General features: G+C 33.4%; 2 protein-coding genes across 2 annotated transcripts; both read right to left on the bottom strand.

Annotated features, from left to right (window-relative positions):
• Positions 1–3,910: 3,910 nt before the first annotated feature.
• On the bottom strand, positions 3,911–5,413 carry LOC129292751 (uncharacterized). The gene is made up of 2 exons (XM_054930380.1): positions 5,383–5,413; positions 3,911–4,575 (listed from the first exon to the last, which is right to left on the bottom strand). Exon 2 carries the CDS (start codon positions 4,537–4,539, stop codon positions 4,024–4,026), a length of 516 nt encoding a protein of 171 aa, XP_054786355.1. The 5' UTR covers positions 4,540–4,575; positions 5,383–5,413; the 3' UTR covers positions 3,911–4,023.
• Positions 5,414–8,007: 2,594 nt separating this feature from the next.
• Positions 8,008–15,192, bottom strand: LOC129293808 (uncharacterized). Its single transcript, XM_054931918.1, has 3 exons — positions 14,872–15,192; positions 8,791–9,119; positions 8,008–8,577 (listed from the first exon to the last, which is right to left on the bottom strand). The coding sequence occupies exons 2-3, from the start codon at positions 8,820–8,822 to the stop codon at positions 8,175–8,177; spliced, it is 435 nt and encodes a 144-aa protein (XP_054787893.1). The 5' UTR covers positions 8,823–9,119; positions 14,872–15,192; the 3' UTR covers positions 8,008–8,174.
• Between the last annotated feature and the right edge of the window lie 4,822 nt (positions 15,193–20,014).

Genomic DNA, 20,014 nt, shown 5'->3' with positions numbered 1-20,014 from the left:
TAATTAATTATAATTAAAATCTATCACTTAATTAATTATTTTATAATTTATTATCCTCAATTAAAATTTAAACGGACACTTACATCGTCGGGTATTGAGTCTTGGTCGCAGAACGAAGGAAATTGTCATTAAAAAGGCCTTACATCAGGGGCCAAAACAAAAAGGATGTAATAATTCATATTATATTTATAAAATTAAAATAAATTTATTATATTTTGTTAGTCCTTGAAAATAATAATAATAATAATAGAGGTGTCGATCGCTCTGTGAAATTCTTCCTTGTGCTCGAACGAAAATTTTTTGTTTTTGTTTTTGTTTTTATTTTGCTGTGAAACTGTCATTTTTCTCCTCTGTAATTAAAAAAAAACAAATAAAGAACCGACAAATAAGAGATAAAAACGTCCGTTTCTCCTCTGCCATGGATGATACTTTTCGAAAAATCCAGAACCCATGGGGGAGAGAGGGAGAGAGAGGCACCTCGTCTTCCTCCATCCTCCTTCCTCTGCTGCTCAGTTCGCCGGCGTTAGTGTGCAGGAGCTTTGTCCGCCATCGCTGAGTTCTTTTTCCTCTCTGGGTCGCCTATCATCCTCCTTGCCCCACTTTTCTTCCTTTCTGCATCGGTGTGTTTCTTCCTCCCCTGCATCACGGTCGAAGCTCCCTTCTCCTTGATTTCGCATCGCCTCCGTTCAGACCGCGAGTCCTTCCCTGCTCTGTTCAGCCGTGGACTTTGGTTTCTTCTTCCTTGCTGGCACGGCCAACTCTCCACCCAGTCCACCGTTGTTGATCCAAGCAGCGTCTCTTTCTTCTTGTCTGTAGCTGTCAATCTGTGAAGGAGGTTTGTGTGTATCTCTTCGTTCCTCAACTAATTGGTGAGTTGAATCCATTTTTCTTCCCTTTTGACTGTGCGCAAATTGCTGAGTTTTATTTGTTGATGGGATTTTGATGTCCTCAATTGTTCTAGCTACTGTGGCGGGTAGAGGGAAGAATGGAAAATTTTAATTTAGCAAGCTTTAAGAATTTAGATCAGTATTAGGCCTCAAACAGATAGCCCTTGTGAGAGAAAATAGGTTCAGATGATATTTTGTTTTATTTTGAAATGTATATTGAAAGTATGGGGGTGGATTTGAAGAGAAAAATAGGTTGAAATTATAGATTAACAATTATACTAATGAGGTGTTCGATGGAATTTCAGTTTGAAGAAATTGGTATATGGTGACTAAATATCTATGGCAATTTAATTGTTGACAATTCTCTTGGATAGAAGTTGGAAGCTTGACTAGTTCAAATATGGAATTAGGACAACCTTTGTAAAAGGGAATTGAAAAGGAAAGAAAGAACTTGGTTTTATGGTCTAGACTTTGTGTGGGACAAAGATGTTTGACAAAATATATGAGAGTTATGTCATTATTGATTATACAATCATAGAAGAGATTTGTTTTTTGCAAAGGAAGTTAAAAGAAGGATTTAGAAACTTTTGGGGGAGAGATTTGAGTTGGTAATTTGAGAACATAATTGCTAGTTACATATTCTTTCTTGGGATATTTTTGGGATGTTTGATCCAATATTGAGAAAAGTAAAAGTGAATGTTTTCTTTCTTTTATTTTTTCAAGTTGTTTTGGATTAGGGATTTTGGATGGTAAAGCGTTGTCATCAGAAGACTAGTCTAAGAGTAAGTTATACACTTGGGAACTCTACAGGTAAGTGAATAGCATCTCAATTAATCAATCAATAAAATCTTTTTTATTATAATATTACATTTATGTAGATGATTTTAATTATTATTATTAATTATGTTAAGCCTTGGGCATTGGTTAATTAAATTATTTTATTCTATTTGTGAAATGATATATACAATTGTGATAAGGGATAATTAAGATATGACATGTACATGTATTTTTCTTATGAATTATATTTTTAAAACTGATTATATTAATTACACTAACTTTGAAAATTTTTGTTTACCAAATAAATGTAAGAAGGAGCGTTATTTATGAAAGTTTATTGTGATGAGTATTAAATTGAAGTTTGAAATGATTCATGTGAGTCTGATATTGAGAATGCAAATTGTATTTCAGAAATGACTATTCTCGCATGTTTGACAAGTTAATTTTAGAGGATTTTAAGTAGAACACTGGGTTGCTAATGATAGTTTCGTTAGCCCTTGACACGTCATGGTCAATGACTAGATAGTTTAATTTTTGTAAGTTTTGTTTTCACGTTCGTTATTCATTGGTCTTGTACTCGTGTTAATTTTGTGGTCTTGATCTACGTTTGGTTAGCATTACCCTTATGAATTGTGTGCTCACGTTTGTTTTCGTAGCTTTAGCTACGTTTGATTACTTATTCTTGTGGACTGTGTGTCAATGTTTATCTTCGTGACATAAGTCGAGTTTAGTTATTTTACTCTCTTGGATTGTATGTCCATGTTTGTCATTGTGGCATATGTCACGTTTAGTTATTTTATTCTCATGTACTATATGTTAATGTTTGTTACTTGTTCTGTTAAGTCTTCAAAATTTTAAAGTTTTGATTAATTGGTGTATTTGAAATTTTAATGATTTCAGTTAATAAGTATGCTACTTTGATTTACATTTAAGTAATTTATTTTCTTCAGGCATGATAGAATAAAGCAATTTCAATTCACTATAAGATTTACAGGTTTATTAAGTTTATTATATTGAATTATAATCTTTTCAATTATTTTTCACAATTGTTTGAATTTATTATTTTTTACTCTTTAAATTTTTTTTTTGATGCTTTTCACTGAAAATGTTTTGCTCTCAGATTTATTAGTTGATGTTGAACCTTCTGCTGATTATTGAAAGGCTTGCCATTGAGTTGGGTGAATATTTATTTTGAAAACTTTTTTTATTTTGATGTATACACTCAATTATGTGTTTTATCTTGAGACTATAAATTGCATGCTTCACATAACTATACATATGAGGTTGATGTGTAAATTTATACCGACTATCTGTTGTTAAGAAGTAAGGTTTGTATTATTAACTTGTCTGTAAATAGTTGTTGTAGATGACTTGAGAAGTCCTATCTATAGAGGAAGTTTTGTTGAAAATCTCTATAGAAAATTAGGAATCTTTTATTTATATGAAAAAGGTTACTATGAGTTCCAATTCTATTTTAAATAAATTAAAATATTAAATTAAAATTTTATTGATCAGGCTTAAGGAATATGTATTTGTGCATATATTCATGCCGATCACACTAAATTTTCAAGATGTCACAAAGGGACTTTCTCCTGTAGGGGTTGATTAGTTGTTTTTTAATCTATCAATCTACATTTCATAGAAAAACTAGATATTATCGATCATCTGATGTGATTTTCCCTAAAAAAGAAAGAAAGTAATTAAGTAGGCTATAAAATCTTGCAAGAAGATTGAAATGCACCGATATTCAATAGGCAATGTTTCTTTAACCAAAGTAACTCTATGCTTGGACAGTTATCAATTTGTCATAGAAATCCACCAATAGGCAATGTCTCTTCAACCAAAGTAAATCGATGCGTGGACAATTATCAATTCGTCATACACCAAGTCTCAACATTTTAAGCTTTGCAAGAAATTCCTCTTTGCTCCCTTTTAGTCTCCCATGTTCTTTAGAAAAAGCATTTGTCAAGACTTGATTGCTCTGGAGTGAGGCCTTAAGCAGTTTGATACCCTAGTAAATTGAAAAAAAAAAAAATGACAGAGAAAAATCACTATTAAAACAACATAATTAATTATCAATGACAGATTAAGAGTAAAACAATTATTTTCAAGACAGCTATATTAATGACCTCAAATATCATATCATCTCTATTATTTATACTATTTAATAACTTATTGAGCTGTGCACATAATCTTATATGGCAAATATTTTCAAACAGAAATAGTAATACACGACTTACCTCTTCAATGCCTAGCTCAACGGTCCTTTCTTGCAAGGCACTAACATCTTTGACGTTAAATTTGTTCAGTAAGGTAAAGCAAGAAATGGTAGACATAGGCTGAACCTCAAGATCATCCATCACCAAAAATTGTAAGTAACAACTCCTTTCACAAATCCACCTTCACTAGAAGAATCCGTGACTTCCGTAGCATTCTTCGTAACAAATTGCAAAGGAAGTTCCATTTTACTGTTGCAATATGGACATAAAGTTCCCAAAAAGTTCGTCACATAATTCTTGCAGCGGTCTGGGCACATGTACAAGCTTGGAGGCGTTAGTTTGCTATCATCAAGGCCATCATTTGCTGGCAGCAGATATCCAGAAACAGGAGCAATTGGCTTCAACAAAAGGTCCCTATCTGTGTGTGGATTTAGCATGTAATCATCGTTGAGATTCTCAATGCTTTTATAGAGTTTGCCTAATGAACCCACCATGCCTTTCCTGGTCAGGAGCCTTGTGACTGTACCGATAGGCAAGCGATACATGTTGAAGAGGAAGTCTATGAATTCCTTGGATGCTTCAGCAAAGAGAACTCTCTCAGCAGTTGTGTCAATCAGAAGCTTTAAGCTCATTTTCTTTGATGATGAGGATGACATTGTGGAGGACGGATATAATTGCTTTTCAACTATAGCCTCAAAAAAAAAAAAAAAAAAAGCGCATCAGAAATCAGAATATTAATATTATGTGCATAGGATATTATATTATGAAATGAAGTAAAAATAAATGTGATGAAATTAGAGGATTTTACTTGATAGTAAGATCCAAATTTGTGTTTCTACATCTCCCTATGTCATTAAAGAACGGTTCTCTAAACTCTAGAAGATCAAAATTTAGTCAAAACAAATACCAATTCAATCTATTTGTATTAGTACTGATTTAGACACCGAGTTTTTTTTTTTTTTTTTTTTTCCATTCTAAAGTAAAGAGCTCTTGTTGTTTGAAGTTATTCTCAGAATTATCCATCCCTATTCTCTTTTTCTTTGTCAACCAATTGCTAGCTTCTTCTTCTAGAGATCTCTAATGCGACAAAGAATTATAACAAGTCTAAAATGATTTCAAATTTATCCCCCAACTTATTTCATAGTCTAATTGACATGGAATCATAATATCAAGTCCGAACTAGGCAATACCTAAAACCTTGAGTTCTGAACACAGACGATCCAGAAACCGACAAAAATTTAAAAAATAAAAATAAAAAACCAGCAGGCATTCCCGGTGCTTGGGGCAAAAAGAAATCGATAAAAAATGAGATGATGATCTTTACGACGACTCAACCAAAATTGTTTGTGTCATAGCGAAGTATGCATCTCACTCGACTTGTTTGGTCTTTACGAATCAAATCAATAAGGCGATCTGATTGAATCTTGAAACAAAATTTACTGAGTTTGGGAAAAGGAGGATAAGTCCGAATTGAAAGAGAAACAGAGAGATGATCGTACCTTACAGCTTCCTCTGTTGCTGCGCTTGAGTTCGTTGCAGAAATGGATTAAGTTTGAATTTAGGAAATACGATTTTTTGTTTTTTTTTTTTGTTGTTTTTTCAAATTATTTTCTCATTTTTCCCGCCCAGTTCTTTTCTGCTTTTCGTTCTCTCACCGTTTTTTTTTTCTTTTACCTCCGTTTTTATTGGCGGCAACATTTTTTTTTCAGTTCATATTTTTTCTACTCGTTTTTTGTTTCTAATTTATCCTCAATTATCAATCGAATTTCTAAATTTTAATTTAAAACAACTCATTCTTGAAAATTTCTTAACTCAAAATAATTCAACCTTTAATTATATAATCTAATTTTTATTTAGATATTTTTATTTTAAGAATATTTTGAAAAAATGAAACACGTTTGGATATTTTAATTAAAAGCACGTTTATGAGTTTTATAATATAATATTACATGACTAACAATATTGAATATGATGTAAAAGTTGACCTATTTTAATATATATATATATATATATATGTATATGTATGTATGTATGTGTGAGAATTAGATATTTATATGAATTCATCGTTAAAAATATAATCAAAAATTTTGATTGCGTTACATTATTGTCTGGCACATGCTTTATTTGTAATTTGATTTTTGCTCCACTCTTGTACACACTCCATTATTTTTTTGGAGAATCCATGGTTAAATTCAAGTTCTCATCACCAAATGATTATCATCCTCAAGTGCAAATATACCTTGATCTTCATGATGCATAGCTTATTTTAAACTTAAACAATAATAATTGAATACTTAGTTGTAGTTTGCAAATTCAAATGAACAACTAAAATTTAGAAGAGAATGTATTTGGGTCTAATGTCGAGGCATCAACCCAAAATTGTAGAGAGGAAGTAAAATTGAAACAATAGGCCCAAGTAACAACAAAAGTTCGATCCGTAATCAAAAGAAGTTGTGCCACATACATAATGTAACCCTTAAAACTTGAAATGACTAGATGTAGGAGAACATTAAAAAGATACAAAAGCATTACCTGATGTGCTGCTAATCTTGCAGGGCTGTGCTGAGTGATCAAGGATATTTTGCACATGGGTTTTGGATTATTTAGGACGACGGTCTTAGACGAACACTTATAAATGGAACTCAAACTAACAACAAGGGCATCATTAGCATTGTTAAAAAATATAGTACATCAAAAGTTCATAGCTTTTTTGAGTTATTCTTAATTTAGGTTTAGATTTATTTTTAGTTTCCAAGTTTGTAATCATTGAAGCTTAATATTTTATTTTTCTATTAATCAAAAATACTTTTTTCATTCTCTTTGCATCTTCACATTTAGATGAATTGAGATAAGAAAGCTTGATAACCTTATAATTATTTTTGAGACTCGTATCTCTAGCATGCCTAGTTTTGTTATTCAAACACAACATTTAACTTGTGAAGAACAATATATTTTCATTTATATGGGCCTACCTATTCAATTAGTGTTAGATTACATATGAAGCACATCCACCAAATAATATTTATCTAATAAATAATGAGATTATTGTCATTGCTGTTGTGATTTCCATGTAAATATAAGGGATAATGAAAGTTTTAATCTCTCAAGTTTGGATCAGTTATTGATTTGGTCTTTCGAGTTTAATTTTTATTGATTTGGTTCTTTGCGTTTTCTCAAATTATCATGTTAGTCCTCAAGTTTATTTTCAAATTAATCTAATATATATATATATATATATATATGAATGCTATCAAGATTTCATTATTCATGTTTGCAAATTTTAACAATGCTGTTGTAAGATTAAAAGTAATAAGAACCAAATCAATAACTAATGCAAACTTAATAAACTAACTTGATAGCTAAGACAAATTTAAAGGATTAAAAGTTTGATTATCCCTAAATTAAGTCCATCGTAACTACATTAAACATACCAAAGAGGTCGATGAGGGAAACTCAGAGACCAATGAGTTGTGAGAACATTCTCAAATGCACAGCCATGCCTTCTCATTCTCATACCATATAATTATGATGACGTTCAGTATTAGATGTCCTTTTTTTTTCCTAAATATTCGGATTGATTACTATGACTAATCACATATGGTATATGAGAACCCTCAATTTGCTCATATGACATTCTTGAAAAATGGCCACTATTACTTATCATTTCAAATTTTTATGAATTTCACGAAGGCATGAAACTCACAATTTTTCATTAGTATTAAAATCATTCTTATATCATTCTATTGCCCACTTTATATCCAACTATGTTTAAATACACAGCAACCATTTTTCTTTTAAGAAATTTTGTCGTGTAGGTGCAAAAAGAAATTTTGTAATGATCGAGATCCTACTTGTTATGAGACGTTTCAAATGGGGGGAAAAACATATATTCAATTAATTGTGAACTAAATTGGTTCGACATGGTTTACATGGCTCTTTACCTACACACGAGATAATGTGCTGCCTAATATTTTTAATACCATAATGTAAAATGGAGAGTTAAGACAGATTCTTCATCTGAATTCTTCACATTCCAATCTGCCATGAATTATTTAAACCTGTGAGTGTGATGAAATTCAACTGCAAATGATCAAACACTACAAGTAAATTCAAGCATCAAAACTGGCAGTCAAATATAAGCATTCCGACTCTAATATGACTACTTTGAAAGCGTAAATTCAAATTCTAGTAAAATACAATGATCAAATAATGTACTAGTCAAGTGCTATGTTCAAATGGCAATGGGTTGTAAGCTGCATTCTTCAACCATTTCAACAAACTGAATTTATTCTCATATCCTTTCAACAGGCTCGAACATTGTCAGATGACAACATCGTGCGAACAAATCAAGATCACTCATAACAGCCTCCATGGTCAGAATTTCAGCCATCACTTCAGCAATAGATGTTCCAGGTACTATGGAGGTGTTTACAGCAGTTCCTCTAGCCTTATTAGTTGCATCTATTCTATTTTCTGCATCAGCTATCTTTTTTGAAGCCGTGACTTTTTGCTTTTTCTTCCTTTCAGATTCAGAATATCCCACTCTTTTCCTCTTACTGGTGTTTCTTTCACTTAGAGTCCCATGTGAAGTAATTAAATTCATATTTCGCAAGTCATCGCTAACTGGTCCGGCTGGAGCACCTTGAAGATCGTCTTCACTATCCCATGATCCTTCCTCTAGGTCTACACAATCACTGTCAATGGATGTACAGTACACATCATTCTCATCATCCACAGTATTAGAGGTTACCAGATCCTTGAATAAAATTGTCAATTCTAGAACAAACAGAAGTGCTTTATATCTGAGTTTTGCATATTGGGGATTTTCCAGCATTTTTACAAGTAATCAATATGAAATATCACACGAGAAAGATAATCCCAATAACTTCACATGAACTACTTCATACCAATTGCTTTTTCTCCCACCAATCATCTTCATCTGGTGTGTCTACCATGCTCTTTGCACTATCCCACCCTAAACCAGTCCCTTTGGAAAATAATTTATCCCATGTTGTCCGGTCTTTCCTAAGGTTGTACCACTTGTTTTTGAATTGTCCTTTGTCATATTTTCTGCCCGTTTTCTCATTGAATCCAGAAATAACAGCTTTCCACCCCATCTTTGTAAGGGTGGTTCCTTTACGTTCTCCATTGTAAACTTGATCCAAGCATTCTTTGATAAAAATCTCAGTTGCTTTCGTATCTCATGTAGCTTTTGATTTGCCGTTACTCATGATTTCTATAAGCAAATGCACATTAGAAGGAAAAGACAAGAAGATAGATAAAACAACCATGTATAACATAAATAAGCCTCGAGCACTAATTATAAATGGCATACCAAGGTTTATTTTTCAAGAAATAAAAACAACAGTGTCATTTTTATCGAGTAACATTCATTTTATGCAGAGCTGATTTGAATTATAGCTCTCAAATGGTAAGTCTATATCTGCTTTTAACTAATTCAGTAAAAAAGACAAATATTAACAGATTAAGATGTGGAGGCACATACGCTATTTCCACGCCTCGAAAATAGAGGGTGACTAGCATGAGATATAAACCATATCATACATCCCTTAAGCCTTAAATTGAAAAATCTTTCCATTACTAAAACATAATTATGTTTATATTGATTTATAACATGCATGACCATTTTCTTATCAATCAAAACTTCAATATATATATATATATATATATTTTAGAAATTTCAGCAAAATTTTCCTTATAAATATCATCTCCTGAAAAATTCTACAATACAATATTTCAAGCAAAATGTTTAAATCAATCAGAAGCTCAGCCCTTTTTAGCCAGCAGACAGAATGTAAAACAAATTAAAGGCCCTAACCATAACCTATGTTTCCAAAGCATAATACATAGGCTTTAGAGCTTACTTCAAAAAGAAAGGCGGTTCCAAAATAAGTATCCACCCAACATAGTTGTAAGTCCCTTTGTGATCGGCAGGAGGTTTAACTTCAACTAATATATCTGAGACCAAAATAATTCTCTAGTGAGTAGCATCCCCAATAATATAGTTTAAGAGAGAAAAATAATAAACTTGCCATTATATAAAATAATTGAAAGGAAAATAATTCAATATAATAACTTACTAAATCTAGAGATAGCAATTATAATAATAAAATGTAAATGAAATAAAATTACTTGATTCTAATATGCTAAAGGAGAACAATTTATTTATATTTGAATAAAAATAGTACATTTACTGACTGATACCATTGAAATTTTAAATACATAAGCTGATTAAAATTTAAAATTTTGAGGACTTAATAGAACAGGAAACAAACGTGAACATACAATGCACAAGGGTAAATAACCAAACGCGACTTATGCCATGAAGACAAACGTGGAAACACAGTTCACGAGGACAAGTAACCAAACGTAGTTGAAACCACGAAACAAATGTGGACACACAGTCCACAAGGGTAATGATAACCAAGTGTGGCTTAAAGCCACGAAAACAAACATGGATACGAAACCCACGAATAACAAACATGAGAACAAAGCTCACGAAAATCAAACTAGCTAACCATTGACCACGGGGCGTCAAGGGCTAACGAGATTGCTGTTAGCAACCAATATTCTGTATAAAGTCCTCTAAAAATCACTTTTCAAACATGCGATAAGAATCATTTCTGAAATATAATTTGCGTTCTCAATATCAAACTCGCATGAATCATTTTAAATCTCAAATCTTGCTAGAATAATATTTCATAGCTAATGTACAAGCTTGTATTAGTTGAGTAATCAAGAATTTCTAAAGTAAAATAAACAAAGATGCCTTCGTCAATCTTGAAGATATATTTCGTAAAGAAAATACATGCATATACCATAATTTAATTAACTTTAATCATCATTCTATAATTTTCAAAATCAAAATGATTTAATTAACAAAATATATAATAATCATCATAGTTGTTAAAATAATTTATATGAAAATGTAATATTTTCAAAAATAAACTATTATTAAAAAAAATAATGGGGTGCTATTCACTTTCCCATCAGATTCCCAAATTCCAAATGTTTTGTTTCTTCAATTCATATCAAGATTCTTTTCCTCCACACATCCGAATATAGCACCTACAGCCACACCAAACAGTGAGAGCGACAGCAAACGCAAGGAAAGAGAAAAGTTTTGAGCACCCATGCTACAACATGAATCACGACTTATTCCTCAAAAAATGGCAAGTTCACGGTGAGCACAGGGCAGGGGATGATGAATGGGCCTCTGTTCAGATAATAAAAGGCAGAGCAGTGGCGGAATTCGGCATTCCTAAGCACTAACACCGGTGATGAGAGGTAGATAGAGAAGGAAGAAGAAAACGGAGGAGTGAACGATGAAGAAGAAGAAGAATCACGCAAGCTCTCTTTGATCTGTAGCTCACCGACAAAAAGGAGAAGGGAGAAAATAAAATATAAAGGTTGGTGGGAAAATTACAAACAAGGACCCATTACAGTCTCACCGACAAAAGGAGAAGGGAGAAAATAAAATAAAAAGTTGGTGGAAAATTTACAAACAAAGACCCCATCAGATTTTATACATTATTATTAATAATATATTTTATTAAAAAAAAAAAGGTAAAGGCACTTTAGCACTTTCACCATAAAAAAAATAGAACTAACATTTGAATTCAACTAACACTTTAGCACTTTCATCAGATTTGTATTCTAACTCTCCATATAAATAACTAGTATAAATTCTATTAAATTACTACTCCTCATTTGTCCTAAAATTAACATAAATAAATAAAATATTAAGTGGGAAAGAATTTATTTAATTTTAAAATTTTAGGTCATTACAGTTATGGGTGTTAATTTTGTGTTTAACACTAGCTTTCCCATGAAATACTGATATTTTATATCAATTCTTATAAACAATGAAAAGACAGTCCTCTAGATGAGCAAACAGCTAAAGAAAATAAAACAATCCACCTGTAATATAAAATAAAGATTTCCTCTTAATTTCTTTCCTGCCTATAGACCTCACCAAATTTCTCAATTGTCCTACAAAAATATCACTTTAAGAAAGATGCAGATGCAGGGAGTATCCAAACTTCTATGAAATATATTTTTCAACAGCAACAATTGATTAATAATCAGAACCGTGGGCAGATCCTACAATTTAATCCTCCATTCAAGTGGAGGAGAATAATGAAACTAGCAAGAATAGTTAAAAGCTTAATGTACAGTTCAAAGTATGAGTTACAAACAAAAGCCATATCTCTCCACCAAGAATTCAATTCTAGATCGTTTCCATTTAGAGGAATGAAGCCCTCTTATACATCTTGAAACCAAAAGACAATGGAATCTCAAATTAGGAAATAAATAATGATATAACAAGATTGCATTCCAGTCTACAATCCTAAAAGGTTCAGTCAACGAAGGTACAGACACATTAAGAAATTCAATAACAAAGGCTTGCCTAAGAGAGTACAGTCACAATGGCCTCAATCAATATAACAAGATTATCAAAGTTGTGAGAAACCCTACCATGAGAGAATAAAGAACCTAGACAAATATAATTGTTGCATTTAAAAAGAATCATATTTCAAAACAGAATAGAATAGAAAGATCAAGATATGTCGCAAAAAAAAATAATAATAATAATAATAAAGATCAAGATACAAATATAATTTCCTTTGCCTTGTCTTGTTTCCTATTGCTGAATGCCTACATCCTTTGTCTCGTTATACAAGTTCAATGTTTATTACATCATGAAGGAAGAGAGAAAAAATATCCTACACATTGCACCACGGCCGCCACAATATTCTTTCTTCTTTGCAAATCACAACACATACACTAGCCTAGATAACATATCCAAATAATGAAATCATATAAAATCTATCAGTCATAGTGGTATAGTTTACACAATTAATCCAATTGAAATATTGTGGCGATCACTATTAATTGACAGAGGATAATGACTCTTTTCTTTACAATATGCACATATAGTGGGATAAGGCTTGTTTGTTGTTGTTATTGTTGTTGTATGATAAAATATGTGATGCTTATATGTAACTACGTCTATCTGTGCACGCCAATTTCTATTGATTTGGGGCCTCCATTTTTCTGATTTCTATTTGCTCAAACAGTAGAAAGCATGAAAATTTAAACATGTGGCATAACGTTAAATCAAGCTATATGAAGATAACAGCCTAAGAACCAGGTCATCTGAGAACCTTAAGATAAAGGAACATGAACCCACTAAAGAACAAAAACCAAGTGAAAAAAGCTGCATCAATATACCGAGATAAGGCAACATATGAAAATCTAATCTTCACATTAAAGTATCATGCAACTCTTAATTAATACTTGTGCCCCTTTCCACCACCTTTCTTTTCCCATATAATATTTATCTCTAAGAGTTATCATCATTCACATACTACCGAGATGCACAAAATTTTGATTCATTGAATATCAGGTGAGCCACATCTTTCTTCATGGTGGAATAAATCACCAGTGTCTTAAAAAGAATTTCTCTTTAACTTACCACGAATGGAATTAATAGCCTGAGAATTGCATAAGAAGGCCATTTTTTTTTCTTTTTGTTTTGTAACCAGATGTAAGTCCTATGTAACTATTCACAATTTATAAACAGTACAATTGTTAGAATTATCATATTCTAATCAAATTTTTTGCCGTTGGATTGATATGATGATTTAAGTCTCTCTCTCCCCCCCCTTTCAGTAACAAAGGGATATACAAAAAGTCAAAAACAAAGGACATTAACCAAAACAAAAAATCTCTCTTTGATAGTAGGTAGAGGGAGTTCTCAATTTTTAAAAAATTAGATCAAATAAATCAAAAATAAAGTGGAATTACATAAAACCCAATTATTCTAGATGGCTAGACAAATTAGGAGCTTGGACATATACTGATGTCACATATAAACAGACAGACATAGTACAACAATCAAAAAGAAAAACACAAGACACGGCTCAATATAGAACTCATAGGATCTATTATGGACCTGACAGAGAAAAAAATGAAAATAAAATAGGGGAAACTGAAACATGCAAACATGAGTTCTCTAGTTCATTAATCTTAAACGGTATCTAGTGGAATCCTATAAAGGGACTATATATGTTTGAGAGATTATATTCACAGGATTTGATGGAGAATAATCAACATCAGAATATGAACAGACTTCCAGAACAAGATAATGGACTTTTTGAGCTACAGGAACAAGAAAAAAAAAAAAGGAGAGTCGTGATTTGCTATGATGGCATTATATCAGTAACGAAAATGAGCTTGAAGCTTCTGACTGAAACAAAGGAGTTCTCCCCATCAAAAGATCCAGGGACTCAAGACCTTTAATCAAGAAGCATGTTAGGTCACTTAGGCAAACTCTTTTAAAGCATTGAGAACGCCAGTAATAATTACTGGTTGAATTCAGAAGAATACAATAAAGTTTTATTGAAACTAATCACTCCAATCTATAAATCTTCTCCCTATAAATGATGGTTTTGGTTGGCCATCAATTAGTTTCAGTAAAATATCTTAGTTTTGATGTAAACTCAACAAATAATATCAGATTTTAATGTTTTTATAGAGCTTGCCTAAAGAAGGCATCATACCATCCGTGTTAAAGAGTCTTGTGACTGTTATGCCAATGAAATTGAATACAGTAAGTCAGAAGAGGAAGCAATGAAAAATCTTGAATCTTGACGCTTCAGCAAAGAGAATTTGAAGCATCATCTCACTTGCATTTACAATAATAAACAAAAAAGAATATCATCTTAAACAAAAAGCCTAGAATGCATCATATTAATCAAACCCAATCATGATCTTAAACAGTAAAACTTCCAAAGGCATGGAGCTCCCAAATTTCTTGGAGCTTTTACACAGGGCATAATGAACAACAAGAAGAATGGCTAAGGCTCACTAAAATTATGGCAATAACGTGAATGGAACACATTGATTGATTCAGAAGATTTATGATAAACCAGAAGAGAACAAAATTTCAGTGAGTTTTTTACCTTTATATTCTTCCCCGAACAGGCTTCACCTCACACTCTGCTTCCTGTTTGCCCCCTGTTTCATCTTACTCAGTCACTTTCTTTATCTCCGTTTGTCATCGAACACTCCGACCCTCAAACCCTTTTTTCCTCTCCTCTCAATTGCGCCCAGATACCCTCGAGCTACCCTTCATTCTTATTATTTGACTACGATCAAACTCTATCTCATTTTTATGAGAGGGGCTTGAAGTCCTGAACGGGAGGGACTTGAGAGTTGAGAAGGATCCTGAAATTTGAATCCCTTGAAAGATTTTTATTTGACCAATAAAAGCTCATTTTTGCCCAAGTTATTTTGTTAACCCACGGAACTATTTTGTTGAAACAATACTCAATTGTTGCAATGTCATTTCAGGCTAATTTGATCATTGACTGGAGGAAGAGGGGAAGAGAGAGATTCGTTTGGCTGCATGTTGAAGTGAAAAAAAAAAAAAGGATTAAAGAACATTTTTACTTAAATATTCGTGAATGAATAACTGACATTCTCTAAAATATCCTTTGTGCAAATGCTGAAATGCAAGATGTTGTTTTGTAATTTACAACTTCGTGATCAAATATTAACAAGAAGATATTCGAACTGTGACAAGTATTTTCTTCCAGGTCATCGTTTAGTGAAAATTTCAACTCAAAAATTAACAAGTTATGCAATTAATAAGTCCATCTTTGATTAGATTGGGTTACATTTTTAAAATAAAATTCCAATTACCTTAAAAAATTAATAAGTAAAAGTTTTGCAATTGATAACAATATATGCGAATTTTGACAAATTAATCTCTAATTATTATAGGTCAATAAAATTTCAACTTATTCTAAAAAAAAAAATAACAAGTTGGAGTTTATATTCAAAGTTCTTAAATTTTGAAATTTTATTATAGTTCAAGAATATTAATTTGATATTAAATTTAAAAAAATGATAAAATTGCCCTTTATTTAAATTGATATTAGGACTGTCATATTTTATTTGTTCATTTACTTACCAAATGTTGTTAATTACCCTATTTCATTTGTTTATTTTTTTGAAATGAAATCAAGTGAAAGTTTAGCAATGAACAAGTAAAGTAGGATAATTAGTAATAGTCCATGAGTAAATGAACAATTTACAATATGGGAGTCAATAAATTTTCTTAAGATGATTTAAACATCTAAAATGGAGACAAGTTAAGTAGGGCAACTAATAATATTTCGTAAGTAAATGAACAAGTGAAGTAGAACAATTAACAAGTAAAGTAAAAAAGTCTTGATATTAATTTAGAGGAGGGCAATTTTGTCATTTCATTCAAAATATCAAATCAATACTCCTAGACTACAATGAAATTTCAAAAACTTAGATTTTGAATATAAATAAATTTAGCCAAGAGTTCCTTATTGAAATTCTCCCTATCAGTATCATATGTAGATTTCCACAAGCCAAAGATTTTGAATAAATGATGACCTAGAAGAAAGCCACTTGGAACATCTTGTCAATATCTAAACACCTAGATAACAAAACATGTCACAATCCTCAATGAGCCTCCAATATATACCGAAGTAGATTAATGTAACTTGGAACCTTTATGTTTGGGCCAAAATATGAAATGCTGCTCAAATAGGTTATAGGGCTAGTTGGGCTAAGTAACTGAAACGTCAGGCCTAATATAAACAAAAGGGGCTGGCCCCAATGCTCGATAAAGGCTATAATAAATAAACATGCCGAAATCCCGTCAACTGCAAACATTAGACCATTGGCACAAAAGGACACGATCTCAAGTAATGCTGAAACCTACGAACTTCACGCTTAAGTATCTCGACATAACGGGCTAATTACCAAAATGTCCCAAGTAATGTCGAAACCTACAGACTTCATGCCCAAGTATCTCGACAAAATAGGCTAATTACTAAAATGGAGAGTATAAAATAAAGATCTTGTCATGGGTTTCACAAGATCGCTGATTCCTCGGCAAAAAGTGCTAAGTCTTAAGGAAGGGGCTACCACTATTCTGACACTATAAATAGAGGACGAAGACACAAAAGAAACTAGTCAACACTCAACCAAAACTCACATTTTTCACTTTTTAGTCTCTTAGTTTATCAGTTAACCGTTCAGTTTAGACGTGTAATTGTTTCACATTTTAATAAAATCAAACACTTGATCTACTAAAACCTTATATCTTTTTACATTTGAGTGAATTGTGGTAAGGGAACTCGGGATCCTTTTTGTTATCAATTGAGACTTAACATCTCTAGCATGTATGATATTTGTTATTCACCCATGAACAATTTTTTGACACGGTCGGTAGGACTTGTGTAACAAAGATGGCAAGGATGCGAAAAGACAAAAGGATTGATGATCGACAAGTAGCAGTAGCACAAGCCCTGGCTCAAAGCTAGGAAGTGGACAACCTAACCCGCTGATCATATCCAACAGTCCTGTGGCAAAATACTGCAGGGAATTCAAGATCGAATGGATAAGCAGTAGGAAGAGAACTAAAGGTTCTTTCCACTATCCTTGAAAACGTTAGAACGCAAGGAGAAGGAATGACAGTAGATCATGATGCAAGTTCTGCATGACGGCATGAAAAATATAGCCACATCATTGAGAAACACTCCTTTAGAAGGAGGCTCAAGTTTAGGGCCGCTTGGAGGGCAACAAGTAGGAATCAATATAGGTGCTGGCCATAAGGGCCGCCTACTTGTAAAGAACATTCTTAACCCCCAAATATTTTCTCACACTAATCCTTTGAGTAATCCTTTATATTATTTATAGGAGCCCGGTATGAGTGGCCCGAGGGGCATGGTAATGATCCTGGAGCGTCAGAACAAGCATTAAAATCAGCTGGTAAATATGGAGGCCCTAAAGGATGCCATCCAAGATATATACGGACCAGGGTTGAGGCCAATTGGTCACCCCACCTTCTCGAAGCCATATCTAGAGTACATAGATAGGGACAACCCATACCCTCAAGGATATAGAATCTTTGACTTCATGCTGTTCTCAAGTGATGGAATGCAATCGACATTGGAGCATATTGGAAGGTTCATAATCTAATATGGGGAGATTTTCAACTATGAGAACTTCGCCAACTTAAAATTGAGATTATTCCCAAACACTCTCACGGGCCCAGTGTTCACATAGTATACTTTATTGCCCCATAACTCAATCATCAGTTGGATGGAAATGGAGCAGAAGTTCCATATCCAGTTCTACAAAGTAAAGCCAGAGGTTAGCATAGCAGAACTCTACAAGCTCACCTAATGGGCTGGAGGGACGGCGGACGAATACCTAGTAAGGTTTAAACAATTAAGGAGCAGGTACCATATGCCGTTCCCTGAAACTGAATCTATCAAGCTGGCACAAGCAGGATTGGATATATAGCTTTGAAAGAAATTCCAGGGGATAGAATTTCATGATTTCTATGAACTCACGGCTAAAGTATGGGGATACGAGGAACTGCTCAAAGAAGAGAACCATCGCTAACATACTACAGTAGGAACCTATTTTGGGGACTTTGACGTGGCGGTGGTAGAACTAAAAAATGCTGACAACTACACATGCCTAGCGTTGATAAGGAAGGCCAGAGAGATTCTCAAAAGGCCGAATGCAATCCAATACACTTTTGATACCACCAAAACAGAGGAAATCTTTGATTTCCTTCTTAAAGATAACTTTATCTCCTTGCCAGTTGATCATAAAAACCCTTCGAAGGAAGAACAAAGAGGGAAGGAATACTGTAAGTACTATCACTCGTGGAGTCACAATACTAAGGCGTGTTGGGGGTTCAAGAATGTCATCCAAAACCAAATCAACAAGGGAGTTCTGAAGTTTTCTAAGGAAGAATTCATGATCGTAAATGAGGACCTGTTCCCACCATTTGCCACAGTCAATATGGTGGAGATAAACTCTGGAAAATGATAACCCAAGAGAAATGATAGTAAATAGAGAGGTGGGAGACCCTGGAACGTCTAGAACAGGGAGGAAGTGACTCAGAAAACTCTAAGATAGTGTGGGACAGCCTGGGGAAACCTACAAGTTGGTCTTACCTCGGAAGGGCAGAATGTCAAGAACCTAGATAACTCTAAGGTGGTTTGGGACCGCCTAGGAGAAACCTAAAACATGGACAACCAGAATGTACCAAAAAATAGCAAAAGACCCTCGGGGTGGGATGTTAGCCTGGGGGGATTGATAATGACAAAGTTAGATGGATCTAAGGTGGTCTAGGATTATCTAGAGGAGCTATTTGGCAAATTCAACTTCTTTGTGAAATATTCAGCGCCCCTAGGAGCAAGTGAACCATTCATGGGGACATCGACAGGTTAAGATGTAAGCCCTGATGACCTACCTTTACTACCATTAATGATATCAGAAAGCAATACAAAGCTTCTTTCAAAACTAAAAGTCACTAAGGGCTTGGGCAAGTTTGTTACGCTACCTGGCAATGTACTGCCTCTGAAATGGAGAGTCTGAGGCACAAGAAGTTCTTAACTACCTTAAATAAGACTCAAATGATGCCTTTAATAAAAGTAGGCTGCACAGAGATACCTCGAGCAGTAGAAAATTGAGGTACAGGAAGGCCCCAACGTTTAACAGAAAGCAAACAAGTTTAGAGAGAAGTCCACCAAAGATTAAGACGAAGAGAATGAGAACAAAAATTAGTGTGATGGGACCATTCATATTAGGAAAATAGCTCTCAACCTCTGTTGCGTGGTTTCATCAATGCTCCCTTCTTAGTTCTGGTCTACCACAAGTAGGGTTCAAGACCAACATGAACAGAACTTTTCAGGGCTAGCATATACAAGCCCGTATTAATATTGCCCAATGAAGATGAAAGAGGAAGAGGAGTATGAACCAATAAGGATGTAGGAGAAGAAAGAGAAAGTTGCGAAACCCATCTGCCAAGTCACCCTACAAGTTGTAAAAGGAAAGCCAAAGCGAGCCGTCCTGGAAAAATAAAGCATTAAGATGACCCAACACCTGAAGTCTTTATATCTTAATGCACATTTTGATGGTAGGTTGTTGACTAGGGTCCTCGTGGATAATGGCTCGACAGTGAACATACTATCGTATGATGCTCAAGATGGGGCAAGAAGAGCATGACCTAATGCCAACTAAGGTGTCCATAGTAGAATTTAT

Source organism: Prosopis cineraria, unplaced genomic scaffold, assembly GCF_029017545.1.
Source record: "Prosopis cineraria cultivar Desert tree isolate PC_DT_omini unplaced genomic scaffold, ASM2901754v1 PC14, whole genome shotgun sequence".
Lineage (NCBI taxonomy): Eukaryota > Viridiplantae > Streptophyta > Magnoliopsida > Fabales > Fabaceae > Prosopis > Prosopis cineraria.
This window is presented reverse-complemented; position numbering and strand designations above follow the sequence as displayed.

Coding starts and splice junctions, on each gene's coding strand:
- LOC129292751 (XM_054930380.1), bottom strand. CDS start 4,539: ATGTCATCCTCATCATCAAAGAAAATGAGCTTAAAGCTTCTGATTGAC.
- LOC129293808 (XM_054931918.1), bottom strand. CDS start 8,822: ATGAAGATGATTGGTGGGAGAAAAAGCAATTG. Junction 8,578..8,790: donor GGTGGGAGAAAAAGCAATTG/GTATGAAGTAGT, acceptor ATCCATTGACAG/TGATTGTGTAGACCTAGAGG.